Genomic DNA, 19,266 nt, shown 5'->3' on the forward strand with positions numbered 1-19,266 from the left:
CCCCCCCCCCCCCTCCAACAACTGTCCCTTCACCGTCACCACACTGGGAGAACTGGGAGAACTGGTGACGAGGAGAAGCCACCATGAGCGACCAGAATGTCGTCAAGGAAGGCTGGGTCCAGAAAAGAGGTGAGGAGGGTTCATGTTTTCATCTATAGCGGCTGATAATTCATCCAGCTGTTTTATATTTTACTGAATTAGACGCGAGCGGGTGAAAGTCTGTATCTTTCTTCTTGTCAACAAATCAGATGAAAACCAACAATAAATGTACAAACAAGTATTCGTCACCACGAACACACACACTGTGGTTCATTTTGACTCAGTCCCACACACACCGTCCTGCTGCCCCAAATACTCACTAGAGCACCACATGTGGATTCATCCGCCGCTGAAAATAGTCCCCTCCTGTTTAAAACTACAGTGAGCAGCTGTTTTTAAAGAGTTACGACTTCAGAAGGAACCAATGAGCTTGGAGCTACAGACAGATTAGTAAGACATTGCTGGGTAATGTAGTGTTCTTTTGGTTTGTTCTGAATGTACCTAGTAAATATTCATGTAAACATCCCCATCATTGAATAAATAGTGCTGTAGGTGTGGTGTGAACAGCCTGGCGGTTGCTTCAGATTAAAATGAAAAGTTTCTATAGTGTTGACTGCAGCTTTGCTTCTTCCAGTATTAGTATTATCACTAATATTAACCAGGGTTTCCGCTTAAGTTGACTTTGAGATAAGTCCAAGTGATGCTTTTTTTGTTTCAGTTCATTTAAACTGGCTGTCAGGATGCTGAAGATGTAAAAGATCCATGTTCTGCTTCAGATAATGACCATCATCTTCATCGCCATCATCATGACAGCCAGGTTTAGTCATTTTGACCAGGATTGTGCCGTCCTGCTACGAATTGAATGAATTTATCTATCTCGGTGCGTGGCTTTAGGTTTGTCTTCAGCCGCAGATGGCTGCTGTTCTCTGTCGTCCTCCATTGGGTTTCCATTTTTACTTTTAATCATTTAGCTGACTCGTTCATTTAGTGTTCAGGTGGAGATGTGTGTTTTGCTCCAGGACATCTGAAACCAGATTAACACAACAGCTGTTGAGGGAATTGAACCTGAGACCAGTATGTTACAGGACTAAACTGAAAAGACAGTTTACATGTCATCACATAAATTCATTCATTCATGTGAAAACCTCGAGCTTTTTTTAACTTAGATACCCATTCCATGTACACATTCATCTTAAACTACTTTTTACAGACCTGCAGACTTTCAGTAAAATTTGCCGTTCTGAATGTGAAATATTGCACCAACATGAACTGTGTAGGTCTCAAGAGTTGTTCCAGATGTCAGTTAGTGTGCGTCAAATGCTGCAGCAAGCACTCCAAATCCTGGTTCAGCCCAAAAGACAGAGGAAGTGATGCAGGTGAAGTGGACTGCTCGTACACATGTTAAAAACTGAGAAAAGTACAGAACTCCATGCATCTTTTCCCTCTGTTTTCATCTCAGAGGGCGCCAGAATGATGCATTTACATGCTAAAATAAACTTCCCTACACCCCCCCTGCAGGTATTGGGTCCAGAAACGTCCCTTTTTCATCCCACTTGAGTTTGCAGGTCTGGTCTTACAAGAAATGAACATATTTCACCATGTTATACTGACGTGAAATGATCAAAGATTTGAATGGATGGGCATGTTTCTGTTACACATAATGAGAAAGCCAAATGTTTTTCCAAAGATTGATGCTTTTCCAGAGGTGGTCCTGGAGCCACGATCCTCCACAATTCTCATCTTTTGCACTTCGGAGCAGCTCCTCCATTTCATCTGTGCATTGCATTGTGGGACAATAGTAATAATAATAACTCTGAATATACTTAAAACCCGGGATAGAATTAGTATGTAGTGTGAAACTGAAACACAGCTGTTGTTTTTGAAAAGTTCTGCTCACACTGAAGTGAACAGTGAACAGGAAACCAGCTAAATCTCTTGTTCTGCATCTTTCAGTTGTTTCCATAGTCACTTATATGGCCACTTAAAATGTATTTCAGTATATCTGAACACACAGTTTAGTTCTCGCCATTGAAATCTCACCTGTTAAACAGGGCGTTGCTGCACCGACACGTCAATGAAATCACCATTTTATTATTTAGAAGTTGTCTGAAAACAGAAACATGAATTCAGGCCGATGACAACACCTGTTTTTGTGATCGACATCCAAAATGAGCTCAAAGAGATTTCGAGGTGACAGACAGTTGTCTTCTTAACTCTGCTGGCCTCAGTCATTAGTTTAGAAAAGCTTTGTTTTCCTGGTCGACACTACGACACAAGACCAGTGTTTTCAGATGAATACATTGTTAAGGGTGCTTAGGAAAAACAACATTTTTGGTTGTTTTGAAACCCCGGCCTCAGTCAGATGCGTTTTTGTGCGGCTCAGATGTGGACATGGCCTAAACCACCCTGCCTGTTTGAAGAACAGCACCTCCAAACAATGGTTGTTTACCTGCCAGACGGCGAGCAGAGAAGGCAGGCTTTGTAGGGCTGCAGCCCAGTCTGAGCTGCACTTGGCTGGTGTGTTATTTCCCACAGTGATTTTAGTGTGTGTGTGTGTGTGTGTGTGTGCTGGAGGTGTGTTTGTCTGGTCTGAGCTCAGGGCTGTTGGCTGGCAGGCTGGGGGAAGTTTCTCTGTGGCACTATGAGCATACAGAGGATGACCTAACACTGGTTCCTTCCTCTCCGGCCCCCACAAGTCCCTGAATTGTTTATTGCACCTCTTCTAATTTAGCCCTAACAGCCCTCTTAGAGAAACTGCCCCAAGCAGCTCTCCACGTCAGGACCGTTTGCAAACCGAGGTGTTGAGACAGAAAATAGTCATAAACTTTGAATGTGGAGCAACATTATTGTTCTTGACTGCTGAGTTTATGTTGTTAGAAATGCTATGTTAATGATTGTAGTCACAAACTGATGGATCCGTTTCAGCCTTTGTTAGGACAGTTGCATCTTTACTTCTGTAATGTGATGGTCAGGTATTTCCTGTTGAACAGGATGTTGGGCGGGACAGTGAGGAATCAATTTAAACTGTAAACCAATGGGGAATCAGTCAAAGTGAAAGGTCATTGAGTTCATAGGAGAACAAGACGGGAACAAGCGACTTAGTATGTTTTTCAGTGTCTTGCTCGTGGGCACTTTAGCGTGTGGACAGGAGGAGGTTGGTCTTGAAGCGTGAGGTCACCATTTCAAGGACTTTTGTTTCTATTTACATTTCATTTACATTTATCACCAAAACAACGTTGTGTATCATCGAGGTTTAACGCTGCGTTCATAAATCCGTAGCTCTGTGTTGCATTAAGTATGTCATTTACATTCTCCGCTCTGACTGGACTGCTGTTTTCTGACGTAGCCGGCGTGCTACACATGAGGACGTTGTATTTACATTTGTTGGTGAAATTGTTTTAACACAACAATGAGAGTTAATGTGACTGATCGGTCTGCGGTCCTGCCTCTGTGCTGGGAGCGAGCGCCTGCATTGGGTCGAGTTGAGTCTTTCTCAGCCCTCCCCAGATACGATTCACCTCCGTGTTTTCCAGGTTGCAGTTTTCTTCGTAACTTGTTGGCGCCTTCTTGGCGTGTTACAGCTGCCTGCTGTCGAAACCAGTGGCAGTATCACGTTGAGCATGCATCAGTGTGTTCGTGGGTTTGCCAAATGTCTGTGTATTATGTTGAACTAGAATTAATTGGATCTTGGAACTAGCTACCTAGCCTAGCAGCCTACGGCTACGTCACGCGTTTCGTTGCTCTGATTGGTCGTAGCGTCCAGAGGCAGTTTGGTCTGCGCCTGTTGATAATTAGGTCCCAGACTGATTTGCATTTGTGAATTGTTCTGCTGATGCCAGGCTACAGATTTCCAGGAGAGGACAGTTAACCCGAAATGTAAAATCCCTGTTTGGTCTTTTAAAATGGAAAGGTTTCATCCTCTGTGGAGTATGAATGAATGACCGTCTGTTAGTGACAAACCAATTAGTCAGTGATTGTAGACGTCTTCTTGTGCTCTGGGAAAATGAAGAAAGAAACCGTTACTGGCAGCTCAAACTATTTAGCAACACAGATGTGCCTGTGTTGACTTACTTTTCGTCCGCTGCTCACCGGCTTTGAACTGTTTTCTGACTTCATCCCATTTCTGTCATTGTCATCCTCATCACACTGTTGTTCTGAAGCTGTGCGAGTCATCAGATGTGTGAGAATAGTTTCGTCAGAGTTTGACTTGCCGGATGGATGCTGAGGCAGTTCAGTTCAGTCGTTGATCGCTAATAGTGACTGTAAGATGTCGACATCTCACCACGACATATTCATGTATTCAACATTTATTGTAATTGTGTCACAAATCAGCCGGATCAGCAGGAAGCCAACACTTCATGGCTGCTGAATAAGAATAAGCACTGTGTTCATGCAGTATTTCTCTCTGAATTTGTTGGCTGACGTTTGGGGTAAAGCTGAAATTAGAGAAACAAAAAAAAGGCTGGCGATAAAAAAGAATAAAACATAACGAATGACTTTAAAGTTTCCTTGTTAAGTGTAAAATGTGTAATGCTCTGCACTTCTAAACTTGTTTTATTTCACGACATGCAGCAGAAAAGCAAAATGAAGCAGTTCAAAGTGATGAGTCGTCCACTACAGTAGCTGGGATTTGGTTCATGTTTTCAGTCCTGGCCCAGAACTGTGAGCTCGTTTACATTCCTGACACGGCTTTCTACGAGACACCTGTGAAACTATTACTGTTTGAGCCAGTTTCATGTCACGTACATGAAACAGTCCGACCCTGTGCACTTAAAAATGTGGAAAAACACAAAATCCCCCACCAAGCGCTGACTGAAAACTGGACTGAATGTGGGTTTTTTTTAACCAAATTGATGCTCACTGGCTCTGTAACTGTAATGTAATTGCTGAAAAAATAAAAGATTTGAAGCCAAATAATCCACCTGCAATTAATTCAGTGATATATCCATCACCCCACCCACGTGGTACCCACTCCAGGATCCCATCAGTCAGCAGTGATGCTGGGTCTGGTCAGACGTGAAACAGGCTTGAAACGTTCAGACAGGGCAGCAAAACGCTTTTGGCGCCTGGTGTGAAGTTACTCTTTAAGTTTACTGCTACTAGCAACCGCTAGCACAGCTTCTGTGGGTTGAACAAGACGTCAGAGGGACAGACACGTCAGTCACTGCCGATTAGTTTTATTTATTTGATTTAATTTTTATTTGTATAGGGAGAAGTATGCAGCATACATCAGTGCTGCAAACCACGGCGTCCCTAGATGGGCCTTTAAAAGACAGAACTCAACAACAGATACACAAGAGACAATACAAAACACAAAGTCAGAAAAAAGTCTGAGCAAACGGCTAACATGAACATGAACATGATGTCAGACTGAATGATGTGGTGGAACGAAGTGACTGTGCTGTACGTTCATTACGTCCAGCCTCTGCTGCTTTCTGCTCCGTAACCTGTTGGTGTCGCTTGTTTTCCTCCCTGCAGGTGAGTACATCAAGAACTGGCGACCGCGCTACTTTCTGCTGAAGACAGACGGCTCTTTCATCGGCTACAAGGACAAACCACAGGACTCTGACCTGGCCTACCCGCTCAACAACTTCTCTGTAGCAAGTGAGACGCGAACAGAGGCCTTCGTCACACATCTCGCACTCTAAAAAGAAATATCTGTGTAACGCCTCGCATCCATCTCTGTGTGACTTCCAGAATGTCAGCTGATGAAGACGGAGAGGCCCAAGCCAAACACCTTCATCATCCGCTGTCTGCAGTGGACCACCGTCATCGAGAGGACTTTTCACGTCGACACTCCTGATGAGAGGTGAGCCTTCAGCCTCCTCCTCCTCCTCCTCAGCAGTTTGTCTCACATATGAGTATTTAATCCATCAGAGGGAGAAATGAGGCGAAACCAGCCGATGAACAATATATCTATAAATATCATGGAACATACTGGCTACTGTTATTTCTGAGCTAGTAATGAAAGAGAAATGACCACCTGTCAATCTTTTTCTAAAAAAAGGTTCTAAAGAAAAGGAAATCTGTAAATAGTGTTGTAGTGAAATGAATGAATATTGTGTCTGTACATTTAGGCTGTAGCTACTGAACCTCTTTTGTTTGTATTGAGGATGAGGAGCACATATCTAACCGAATCGAAGGAAACGTGCTGTGCAGGTTTCATTTCCTTCATGCAGATATTCGGCTGTGAAACACATCGGCTTTCCTTATGTTAGTGATGGCTAACTCTTGGCTGCCTGTGCACTGAAAAACTAAATAAAGATGTGATGTAAAAAAAAGAAGAAGAGAGGACTCACTATTAACAGGACCAAACAAATCTGCAGTTCTGAGTCCTGAACCAGACTGGAGGCTTTTTGTGTTAAAGTCTCTTCACACAACAGGAGTCTGTCAACACAGTGAGAAGAAAGACAGGAAGCGGGGGGTGTGGGGGCCGAGGCTGGGCGCCAAGTTTTGAAGGATTTCGTTCCAAAACACAATATAATGTATACATTATATGACTTGTTACCTGATGCTCTATGGTTTGTTATGTATAAGACTCGGCTAACAACATCCTCCAACCTCCGACATGCACGTGAGCAGCGGCCGTTTCGTCACAGCAGGTCTGTAGGTTTTTAGGAAGCTGGATATCTTGTGTTGGATTGGATTCAGAAACTTTCTGTTTTGCTTTTATTTACTGTCCATTTGGTAGCAGACGGGTGAACTTTACCTCAGTTTCAGAAAGGCGAAATAAAAGATATCAGAATTTATCTTTATGTGTTTCCTGTGATTGACAGCCGACCTTCTAGCACTTTAAATGCGTTCATGTGATAAACTCTGCCTCTTCGGTGCAGCGGGCAGGTTAAAACAAGCAGAGACCTTCTTCTGAGGGCGCTCAATCAAACCTGAACCCTTTTGTTGATAGGCTAGTCCTGCTAAAGCTGGATTCATCCTTGACAGAAGGGCGTAACGGCAGTCCCACTGTCGAAGCCTACAGCATTATCATTGATTTATAGTAAAGCGTCAGATCGCAGGTCGTACGGTGCCACAGTGCCTGTGTTTACATTCACTTATAAATGCGAGAAGGTTTGCTGTGTCTCATTACTGAATGCATTACGTATTACTGACGTCTAATGCTGTGCAGTTCCCATGTTTATGTATGTGTTCACTGTGATGGAGGGGGAGGGGGGGGGTTCTCCTTTACTGGACAAAGTGAGAGTGAAGAGGCAGACAGGAAATGACATGACATGCAACAAAGGTCGCCAGCCAAATGAGGCGATTTCTGAGGCTTTTTTCAACTTGTTTAATCTTGGTCGTCATTATCAATAATCTCCACTGGCATCGGAAACAGGAGCAGATGAAGCTGACCAATCACAGTTCTTGTGATCTGTATGTGGCATCTCTGCATCCGCTGTAGCTGCATTTTTTGAGATGGTGCACGTCTTCTGAGATGGTGCTGAGGCGTAGCTTAACCCCGTAACTATAAGTCCACCTTGAAGCTATTTCAACGGGTTGTGTTTTTGTTGAGTGTTCAGTTCTTCAGTTTCAGCTGTAGTTAGCACTGCAGGTACAAAGGTGTGGAGGCTTATCTCTCGATGCAGTTATAAGATGTATGTGACCGTCTATAGTTTCAACTAGCTAGCTAGTCTCTCTCTTGGGCTTCTCCAGAGATTTGCTGCTGGTATTTTAACCTGTGGTTGTGTTCTGCAGGGACGAGTGGGCAGAGGCCATCCAGATGGTAGCTGAGTCTCTGGCCAAGCAGGAGGAGGAGGGCATCCTGTGCAGCCCCACCTCCCAGATCGAGAACGTCAACGAGGAGGAGATGGACACCTCCATCAGCCACTACAAACGAAAGGTGAGTGTAGTCAAAGTATGAGACGAGGATGTGAGTGCGTTGAATGGTGGAGAACCAGTTTCTTCACACCATCCCTCTGTTTCTTTGTCCAGACAATGAATGACTTTGACTATCTGAAGCTTCTGGGCAAAGGCACTTTTGGGAAAGTCATTCTGGTGAGGGAGAAGGCGAGTGGCACCTACTACGCCATGAAGATCCTCAAGAAGGAAGTCATCATAGCCAAGGTCCTTTTTAATGTTTTCAGCTTTTACTTGCCGCTGCTGTTTTGTTGTCTGTAAAGCACTTTATATCTCGGTTTACCTTTTTTGAATACTAATTCATTTGATAACTTGAATGCAGTACACACCAACACTAAGATTACTGGTTAAAATGAAAATAGCAGAAGATCTAAATGCATTATTAGTTCAATGTCAAATATTTGGCATGTAAGTGTTAGTCCAGGAGGTTCATATTTAGAAAGATATTACAGATTGGTGATAAACTGGCATTAGCTTGACGTTCACTCACCTCCCTGCCAATTCCACCCTCAACCTTTTGACTAAAACCAGAAATCATCTGCAGACGAGCTCCTTTTGTCTCCTGATTAATCACTCCCTCTTCTCTTTTCTTTTTTTTTTTTTTTGTCACAGGATGAAGTTGCTCACACACTCACAGAAAGTAGGGTATTAAAAAACACTCGGCATCCATTCCTAACTGTGAGTATCAGCATGTAGATCGCACGAAACATTACATGAAGACACACCTGTGTTACTTTTCGGTTTTAAAAAGAGAAGCAGTGGCCACCAACTTCAGCTCAAAGTCTCTTTTGTGTGGTGCAAAGAAGGAAGGATGCACTGAATCCAGAACACAAAGCTTCTGCTCTTAAAAAACAATGTGTTTGAAAGAAACGGCTGAGCTCGGCTGAGTTTAAAAGATGTGTATATATTGTGTTGCAGTCTCTGAAGTACTCGTTCCAGACTAAAGATCGGCTGTGCTTTGTAATGGAGTACGTCAACGGAGGAGAGGTGAGAGATCAGTGAATCGCTTTTAAAGAAATGTCTTTGATGCTGGCAGATGTTCCGTCTTATTTCAACATGGGAGTTATTTCAAGAAGTATTGAAGAATGTTGATTAACAACACGGTGAGATTCAAAGAGCTTTAACAGAAAGCAGTCACTCCTCTCACTGTGGCTTTAAGTCTTATTTGGAGAGTTGTAGGACTGGGGTGTCTGCTCCGTCGGGTTTATCAATTACAAGGCACCAGACAGAGATGCAAAATATCCTCAGGACTTATTATTCATTCCTTCTCAGTCAGAGACACGTGCATCGAGGAGTCGGCCATTTATTAGAAATGATTATACAGTTAGTTAGATAAACACATCCATGAACAACAAGTCTTTGTTAAATCAACAATAGCAAAAAGCCTGGCTCATAAGGTGGAGGCAGTGAGCGTAGACACATCTGCTGTACACTGCATGAATATGATTGGACGTTACTAGTCAGCTGATTCAGCCTGTGCTCATGAAGCATGCCAGTCAGCCAATGCAAACGGGACTTCAGTGCTGTGCCTGAACTAACGCTATGCTCCATTTCAGTGTCTATTTAGAGACAAATATACAGTATTCAATATGAATATTCTGCGTTATGTTCTGTCTAATGAGAAACAGGCCGGCTAGTATGTCTAATAATGCAGCTCATTGAATGTTTTGAAGGCGTTTTACTCTTTCTATTTCTGAAATGGGCTTTGATTCAGAACTGGCTCTGTACTGTGTACATGTACTGCGTGTGTGACGCCAGCTTTCCTTTATCCACAGTATAATTTGCTTTAAACCAAAACCTACCGTTGTTTTGAGTGAAACTGTGTGTTCTTTCTCAGCCCCTCCTGGGTTCCACTGCAGGAAGTATCCAGCAGTGATTTTGATCTTGATTACTGGATGAATCAACTTAGTACAACAACAGAGATGTCTGAGGGGTGTGAACTTAAATTGTTTTTTTGTCTTGGCAGCTGTTTTTCCATTTGTCAAGAGAAAGAGTTTTTTCGGAGGACCGCACCCGTTTCTACGGCGCTGAGATCGTCTCTGCTCTAGACTACCTACATTCTGCCAAGATCGTCTATCGTGACCTAAAGGTAAACTACACCTGCTCTGAGTTTACAGTTATTAGTGTCACCTGTAGAAACCCGTCCAGATTGTGCACGTGAGATGGAAAAACAAAGGGTTGTGTTTTTTATTTCTCTTGTCCTCCTCATCAGCTGGAGAACCTCATGTTGGACAAAGACGGCCACATCAAGATCACAGACTTCGGCCTCTGCAAAGAAGGCATCACAGACACTGCCACCATGAAGACCTTCTGTGGAACACCAGAGTACCTCGCTCCTGAGGTCAGAGGTCACACTAAACAAAGAAGTAGAACAAAAGTTAGATCATTTGGATGTTGCCTATAAATAATTAACAACCAGAAAAATGAGACTGAGAAAGTTTGTTGTTTTTGTCCTGTGAAGAAATCAGGAAAGAAACTGTTTGTCTGTTTGTCACTAAGCGGCAACCACCAGCTTAACGTGGTAGCCAATGTGGAAGTACCCTGAAGATGTAGTTCCTCTAATGGGCGGCTAAATGTTTCTTTTTTATAAGAAAAGTAGAATGTCTCAAACTAATTTCACTTCTTCTAATGTGGATCTTGGTGGAGATTTTGAAAGTTATTTTTCCATTAAAAGGATATGAAAGAGGATATCAGATATGTCGGGGTCGAAAAAAGTTACACTCGAAAGAAAAGATGCGCAGGTTGGTCTTGAACGATGGTTAAAAAGGCCTCTCTGGGTTTTAATACACGCCATCACTCAATGAGAGTGTGATGTCGTTCCAATGAACAGCTGCACCTGCAGATACAGAAAATATTAAGTTTCAGTGCAGCAACAATTTCTTTCCCTGTTTTTAAGCTTCTTAAGAGCAAATTTAAAGGAAATACTGGTGACTTTATGGTTTAATAGTATTGTATGTTATCAGGTGCTGGAGGACAACGACTACGGGCGGGCGGTGGACTGGTGGGGTTTGGGCGTGGTGACGTATGAGATGATGTGCGGCCGCCTGCCGTTCTACAACCAGGACCATGAGAAGCTGTTCGAGCTCATCCTCATGGAGGAGATCAAGTTCCCGCGAACCCTGTCGGCCGACGCCAAGTCGCTGCTGTCAGGGCTGCTCATCAAGGACCCCAACAAACGGTACGCACACACACACACACACACACACACACACACACACACACACCATCACCAGGCTTCCATAATAAACATTGTGCAATGCCATGTTTTCTTACTCATTTTCATCAACTTGGAAAGGAAGAAAATGCGTCGCGGTTGTCACTGTGAAGTCTCCCGTCCTGTGCAGCCTGCAGACAGACGTGGTGTCAGCAGCCACTTCTATTCAGCGGCCATAGATGAGCTCCATTGGAGGGATGTAATAACGCTCCTGTGCAGGTGCCCTGATCAACCAGTTGGAGTTGCCACATGTTTATCATTCAAACTGCACTGAGCGGAAAAAACATGCTGACCCCTCTGAGGTTCATCCGGTGGTTTTCTGACATTGAGGAGGTTGAAATAGTGCAGGCAAAGTTGCGGACCGCTAGTACAACGTAACACTGAGTCCTGACGGTGGTTTCATGCTATTCTGACGATCGTAAAGGGTCAAGACATGTAGCACTGCATGTCAATTAACATTTTTAGATTATTTAAAAATCTCAAGGATAGTGTGTCGGTGAGACACAGCAAATGTAATCTTTCCCCTTTTACAAGAAAACTCCTCAGGGTACCTCACATGTTTTGAGTTCCCAAAGATTATTAACTCTGCTCTTGGTGACGGGCCGTCATTGTGGCCGAGGGTTTTAAGCACTGTACATGTCCTCATACACAGATATTAACAGAGATGGTCATGTATCAATTTTACATTACATTTATTTAGCTGACACTTTTATCCAAAGCGACTTCCAGTAATTCAACCACATGGATACAGAAACAGAAGGAGTTCTCAGTCTGCGACGGTGTAGAGTTTCTGCTGTCCTGATGTCAACGTGGAGCTCCTTCCGCCATTTGTTGAGCCAGGACCGCAAGCAGTTGTGATTTTGTTGAACGGCAGCTGGGCCCCCCCTCATAGTGAGGGAGCCAACAGTAGCAGAGCCTAGTGGACTGGCTGGTGGGCCCAAGCCATTCGCAGCCCTGTAGGCGAGTACGTGTCTTGAATCGGATTCCAGCGGCCACGCCGATGTTAAGACGAGAACAAAACCTCCAAATGATAATTGGTATTCAGCAAAAGTGCTGTTTGACAAAACTGGCTGGTGGCTGCTGTTAATTTCCCACTTTATCCCCGAGGCCTTTTCTGTCTCTAATGAAGAAACTGGTGAAAAGAGGCTACTGCAGCTTCAGAGAGCGAACTCGTTCACCCGGACGAGTTATTTTGGGATCAGTAGCAGGTGGATATTCTGGTTCCATTGATGGAGACTTTATAAGAGCAGTGCTTGATGTCTGACTTCGACGTCTTCTTCTTCTCTTTTCTGACAGGCTGGGCGGCGGACCGGATGACGCTAAGGAGATCATGCGACACAGTTTCTTTGGCACCGTCGACTGGCAGGACGTCTACGACAAGAAGGTGAGAGCAGGATTTAGCTGCGAGACGTCATCCGATCTTCAGTGGTAATTTATTCAAACAGTGTACCTGAGATATTCTGGTAGCAGGGTTACCTAATTTTTCAAAAGAAGTCTGGCTGGGATGTAAACTCCAAAATAGAACAGAAAAGAAAAAATTACCTCATCTCTATCTCATTTCATCATAAAGCAGTCCAAACAGAACCAGGCACGTCTTCTTCTCTTTGTTTAACTTCCCAGCAACGTGTCAGTCAAGCTCTTTGTTCCTCGCTTCATGTGCACATTAAATATTTAGAAAATGAATGTGGTTTAGTCGTTTACCTGATGGAGTCACATGGTTTGGTTTGGATTCAATTTTTCTTTTAAAAAAAACAAACTTGTTTCTGCCTTTCTAATACTGTTCTTACGTCCAAGTCATAATTATGACTGGGAAACCTCCCAGTGCTGATTTAAACACCAGTGCTGGTGCTAATTTAATGGATACACAGTATGTCTGACCATGCTCGGTATTTTTAACTGTCACACAACCAACTCAGCATCTGTCGCCGTCTTGTTGGAGGCAGAAAACTCACCTTGTTCACCTACTTCCTGTCCGTTCCAGCTGGTCCCACCTTTCCAGCCCCAGGTCAGCTCAGAGACAGACACGCGCTACTTCGACGAGGAGTTCACAGCACAGACCATCACCATCACTCCGCCGGAAAAATGTAAGGACGTGTTTCTACCTGCACTGACGCCAGGCTGTCCGGTCTGATGCATCAGGCTGCTGCTGACTGATTAAACACCTCAGTGTGGTAGTTTACTGCTGATATGATGGAGGCTTGTTTTACTTCTTAAGTGAACCTGCCTCCTTTTGGCTTAAAGAGGCCAATTTATACATGAATATCAATTTATTGGTCATTCTGAGCCCAACTCAGTCTGTGGAAACACTTTTGTATAACATCTTCTGGAGAAGCTTCGTCAAGTCTGAGAAAATAACCTCACCGATTTAAAAAGTCACGATGTTTGGCCTCTGAACCCTAGTCCCATGACAGCCTGAATGTTGTTTTTCGGATTATTATACTTATATATTATATTTACTTATACATTTTTGGAATAAGCTAATTCAATCTGGACACAAAATATTTACTATCAGCAACTTTAATCCAAAATATGGGTAAACTTTAAGTGTTGGACAGGTGGACATTTTTACCTGCATGTGGCAACACATGAAGAATCATTAGGATACATCATAGACTGTATAAAAAGATGGCAGACGCGTCTCCACCACAGACTGTATATAAAGATGGCCGACACATCTCCACCACAGACTGTACATAAAGACGGCCGACACGTCTCCACTGTAGACTGTATATAAAGACGGCCGACGTCTCCACCACAGACAGTATATAAAGATGGCCGACACGTCTCCACCACAGACTGTATATAAAGATGGCCGACTCGTCTCCACCACAGACTGTATATAAAGACGGCCGACGTCTCCACCACAGACTGTATATAAAGATGGCCGACGTCTCCACCACAGACTGCACATAAAGATGGCCGATGTGTCTCCACCACAGACTGTATATAAAGATGGCCGACACGTCTCCACCACAGACTGTATATAAAGATGGCCGACACGTCTCCACCACAGACTGTATATAAAGATAGCCGACGTGTCTCCACCACAGACTGTATATAAAGATGGCCGACACGTCTCCACCACAGACTGTACATAAAGACGGCCGACGTGTCTCCTCCACAGACTGTACATAAAGACGGCCGACTCGTCTCCACCACAGACTGTATATAAAGACGGCCAACGTGTCTCCACCACAGACTGTATATAAAGATGGCCGACTCGTCTCCACCACAGACTGTATATAAAGATGGCCGACACGTCTCCACTGTAGACTGTACATAAAGACGGCCGACGTGTCTCCTCCACAGACTGTACATAAAGACGGCCGACTCGTCTCCACCACAGACTGTATATAAAGACGGCCAACGTGTCTCCACCACAGACTGTATATAAAGATGGCCGACACGTCTCCACTGTAGACTGTATATAAAGATGGCCGACACGTCTCCACCACAGACTGTATATAAAGATGGCCGACACGTCTCCACTGTAGACTGTATATAAAGATGGCCGACACGTCTCCACCACAGACTGTATATAAAGATGGCCGACGTGTCTCCTCCACAGACTGTACATAAAGACGGCCGACTCGTCTCCACCACAGACTGTATATAAAGATGGCCGACACATCTCCACCACAGACTGTATATAAAGATGGCCGACTCGTCTCCACTGTAGACTGTATATAAAGATGGCCGACACGTCTCCACCACAGACTGTACATAAAGATGGCCGACACGTCTCCACCACAGACTGTATATAAAGATGGCCGACACGTCTCCACCACAGACTGTATATAACCAAAGTGGACTGGTGGATACGTATATCTTTCATTGGGGAAATGCAGGCTGGCTTGTGTTGGCCTCTAACACGTCTCTGTCTCTCTCTCTACAGACGACGAGGACGGGATGGACGCGGCGGACAACGAGCGAAGGCCTCATTTCCCACAGTTCTCCTACTCAGCCAGCGGGCGGGAGTGAGCGCTCCGGCCCAGCCAGCCAGTATCGTCCCCATTCGTGGCCATTTTGAGGAAAACACGTAGCCATTTTAGGAAAAAAAAATACCAGTCTCCCCTCTTTTTCTCCTTCTCTGCCTCCTCACAGACGGGGAGAAGTCTTTTTAGGGACTTTAAAAGAGGTTTTTGCACAGTGGGATAGACTCCAGCCGGTCTCCCCACACTAAAAAATAAGTCTCCTACATTTTCAGCGCTATTTACTGCAGAAGGCAATGTTTTTGTTATTTATTTTTTCTCTCCGTCAGTATTAAGTTGTCGACCCGGGTTGCGTTAATCTTTTTTTTTTTGTTTGTTTGTTTGTTGTTTCTGCCCTTCTTCTTCTTCTTCTTCTTCTTCTTTTGACTTTTTGCACTTGGTTTGGAAGAGCCGTTTTAGGGAACAAAAAACCAAAAATGTTGCCTTACGTGTGCAGATGTTTCGTATCATACCGACAGGGTGATTTTTTTTTTTTTGGGAGAGGGCGGGTGGGTTTCGGGGTTGTGAAGGGTCATTCTTAGTTGAGAATAAGTGCATGGCTCGTGGTTCACTCAAAAAAAACGACAAAAAAAAAAAAGTATTTTCTTTCTCATGCATTTGCCATGGCAGCGCACATTCCCCAATCCCATGGCAATGAAAATCACCGTCTACAGGTCAACAAAAAACAAAAAAAAACAAACAAAAAAAAAACAAAAGAAAGAGAGAAAACAAGAATGGACGAGTCTGTATCATTCCTTTCATCGTTGCAGTGTTACTTCTTTGCTCTCGTATTTTTTCAACCCACGTGTTTTTTTTCTCGCGCTCTACTTCTAAGTTGTTCTTTTACTTTGAAACAGGAAACACTAAACTGCCAGAAACTGCACAGTTCACTCAGGCGCCACAGAGCACAACCGCGTTCAAACTCAGCTAACCGCTCCAGCTTTCCACAGCCGGCAGGGGAACGAGGCCTTTCTCTGCTTTCTCACCGCTTCTTCTCCTCCTCCTCCTCTTCTTCACCTCCTCTCTTCTGTTTCCTCATCGTAGCTGTAGGACTAGTGGAATGGGTGTTTACACAGGGAAATGTGGCTTAATGTATGTATGTAATGTATGTATGTGGGACATGGGGGTCAACCATATGCTGTCACAGCACACACACACACACACACACATCTATATATTTACACTCAGAAACAGGAAACAGCTGTGAGTTCTCTGTGCTGATCAGACTGATGAAGTCGGCAGTTTACTCCAAACTAAATCAACTCAAACTGCAGTTGACGTCGGGTGAAGCTGGAAGCTGCCACTCGGAGGCCGTTTTCAGACGCGTTTAATTGTCTCACAGAAGCGAAGTGTTTCAGTTTCTACAAAAGGACAAGACTAGAAGTCTGCTTCGTGTAGCATAAACCCGACAGAGAGAGTCTTCTACTTCATTGTGAACTAAATCCACATCAGTCGTTCAGGCCCTCGAGTTCTTCTATGGGCAGATAAACAAAAGCTTTCTAACCCTTCGTTTTCCTGCTGCTGTTCCTCCTTCGTCCATCCAACAGGCCAATATTTTTTGTGATATTTCTGGACGCTGAGAGAGTTTGATGAGAGCAGCAGCAACAGAGATAACATACTTGATAACATGAGCGTGTTAAAGGAGCAGTTTGACATTTTGGGAAATTTGCTTTCTTGTGAGACGACAACATCGATGCCACTCTCATGTCCGTGTGGTGCTGGAGCCTGGAGGTTATTAGCTTAGCTTAGCAGAAAGACTGAAAGCAGGGGGAAACAGTTAGCCTGTTCAGAAATACAAACCTATCAACTCCTCTGAGCCGATTACTGAGCTCATTGTGGCTCACCAACTCGTTCATGCTAAACTAAACTTCACCTTCTCTACGAAACTTACTGCTAAACAGCTGTTGGCACTCCGCATAGACCAGAGTAGAGGTCTTCACGTGTCCACCTGGTTCCTGGTATCCGAGACCCGACCCGGATCCCCAGTGGGGCTGGGTCCAAAGTATATTTCGTAGAATCAGGTTTATTAGGGTCCTGTTGCACAGTGTTGCTGCATGTTGGATGAAGTTAGGCCTTGTGGATTTGGGTAGGTTCCCCCCAGTTTGGTTGTGAACCTCTAGACCAGACTACAGTCCCTGTCGGCAGCAGTTCCAGATCGGATGTACCGGCTACATGTACAACTACAACTAATGTATTAGCACAAACTTAGTGAGTCCTGCCCTCTAGTGGTCTGAGAGGAGCACAACACTTCGTGAGGGACAAGATTCCCGAAAACCTGAAACACTGAACTCACTGCGCAGATCAAAGCTAAATGGGACGTTTCACCTGTGAAAACACGTTCACTGTTGTTTCTGGAGAATACTGCCGACTTCATCTGTTCTGCAGAAATGAGTTTGCACTCTTCAGGGTTCCTGCACACATCTGGAAAGGTTCAGAGGAAGAATTTGATGACTTCCAGGTCTTAAAAGCTATTTGCAATTGCTACAGATTTTGGAAAATTGTTGTTTTCTGACGCCCTGTCATCTCATACTCTTGAAATTCATGTGTAGAAGTGATGAAATAGGTCAGAGACATGTGACTGTGAAACATATCGAACAGCGAGTAAAAAAAAAAAAAAAAAAAGTCAGGTTTGGATCTTTGTACAACTGTGTGGGAACCCTGAGAGCATCCACAAGGTTTTCATTCATATTCACACACAAACACACAGACACACAAAGACTGTTTTTACATGAAAAATCAGAGTGAAGAAGATGTAATTTATCACACGGACACTAACAGAAACGAGGCTTCCAGCTCCAGATGCAGGGGTTCTGTCCCTGTGTATATCCTGTCAGTATTGTGAGAAACAAATTAATTTATACACACATACATGTTTTTAAATCTGAACTGAGGGTATCAATAAATCACTAATCATGTCACAGATCACGAGAAAACTGAGCCGTGAGACACTCCTGTATGAAGACTGTGAGGACTGCCAGAAAAAAAGTCGAGTCGCCCCAAACTTCTTCATGTAAATATGCAATGCCTTTCTTTGTTTTTTTTGGGTCTTTAGTGGCACCTTGACAGACGAGACGTAAACATTTGTTTTTTTTTCTGTGTGACCGTACTTCAAGCTTGCTGATGAGAATAATGACAACAACCACAAAAACTGCATTTAAGAAAAACATTTAAAAAGAAGGAAAAAAAAAAAATAAAGGTGTCAAAGACTGGACCCTTCCATTGATTTTTTATTTTTTATTTTTTTCGGGTTGATACTCGGACTCGACTTGTTATCGTCCAAGGAGGATGTTTCCATGGAGACAAACCCCGCCCCCCCCCCCCCCACCTTCCGTTTTGTCGCCGTGGACCCCAAAAATGATCAACTCCCGACTTTCTGTGAGAGGACATGACTGTACCTGTGGAGTCTGCACCGTCGTTTCTGTTTCCTTTCACCCTCTTTGAGAAGAAAAAAAATACAAAAAGTGGGACCATGGCTGACTTTTTCTTTTTGCAGTGCTGGTTTCATCAGGTTGTTTCAATCCCATCATCCCTTGCTCCCCTCGCCCCCCCCCCCCTTTTTTGTACCATAGTGTTTGTTTTATTTATGTTTGTCATTCTAGGCAGTGTTACCTTGTATGTCGTTAAAAAAGGCACCTCTTGAAGGATGAAGACGACGACGACGACGACGATGATGATGATGATGATGATGATGATGATGGATGCATTAACTGAAGTTTCTTTTTATTCTTTTTTTTTTTTTTTTTTTTTGGGATCGTTTGCTTGTTTGTTTTCTTACCAAAACATTAGGGCAAGAACCCAGTAGTGGACTTGCATTGCCGTGGTAGTATTTATTTTGAATTAAATTAAAAGAAATACATTTCAGGGTTTCTGCTGTCGTGACTCTTCATTTCAGCTGCTTTTGGATCGTACCTCATGGTTTATGTCAAGTCCTGATCATCTTAGATAAAAGGGCGGATTCAAGGACAACAAAAAAGACTCAGGTTTATGATTTTTGCCAGTATTCAACCTGAATGTATTTCACATTAGAGCTGACCATTTTCCAAAGCATACCTCTGGGTTTTGACACCTTACTCTGAGGAATGTTTTTTTCCTCGGGAACAAACACCTAAATAAAATAGTGTAACGGGCAAAATTAAAATTCAATTTAAATCAGAAAGTCGAAAAGAATAACTCAAGAAGACTCCAGTGTCC

The 19,266-nt window shown here is 43.7% G+C and overlaps 1 protein-coding gene across 3 annotated transcripts; it reads left to right on the forward strand.

The window, feature by feature from the left end:
* The first annotated feature begins 22 nt into the window (after positions 1-22).
* On the forward strand, positions 23-15,085 carry akt3b (v-akt murine thymoma viral oncogene homolog 3b). Of its 3 annotated transcripts, none has more exons than XM_070911974.1 (13): positions 23-129; positions 5,518-5,643; positions 5,737-5,848; positions 7,729-7,882; positions 7,966-8,097; positions 8,503-8,568; positions 8,809-8,877; positions 9,857-9,979; positions 10,103-10,231; positions 10,854-11,068; positions 12,401-12,488; positions 13,086-13,188; positions 15,000-15,085. In XM_070911974.1, exons 1-13 carry the CDS (start codon positions 84-86, stop codon positions 15,083-15,085), a joined length of 1,449 nt encoding a protein of 482 aa, XP_070768075.1. In that variant the 5' UTR covers positions 23-83. The 3 variants fall into 3 exon arrangements, with proteins under 3 accessions (XP_070768075.1, XP_070768082.1, XP_070768090.1); XM_070911981.1 differs by having other exon boundaries at positions 7,729-7,873; XM_070911989.1 differs by lacking the exon at positions 10,103-10,231.
* Positions 15,086-19,266: the final 4,181 nt, after the last annotated feature.

This window comes from Enoplosus armatus, chromosome 2, assembly GCF_043641665.1.
Source record: "Enoplosus armatus isolate fEnoArm2 chromosome 2, fEnoArm2.hap1, whole genome shotgun sequence".
In the NCBI taxonomy this organism is placed as follows: Eukaryota; Metazoa; Chordata; class Actinopteri; order Centrarchiformes; family Enoplosidae; genus Enoplosus; species Enoplosus armatus.

Coding starts and splice junctions, on each gene's coding strand:
- akt3b (XM_070911974.1), top strand. CDS start 84: ATGAGCGACCAGAATGTCGTCAAGGAAGGCTGGGTCCAGAAAAGAG. Junction 7,883..7,965: donor ACAAACGAAAGGTGAGTGTA/GTCAAAGTATGA, acceptor TTCTTTGTCCAG/ACAATGAATGACTTTGACTA. Junction 11,069..12,400: donor ATCAAGGACCCCAACAAACG/GTACGCACACAC, acceptor CTTTTCTGACAG/GCTGGGCGGCGGACCGGATG.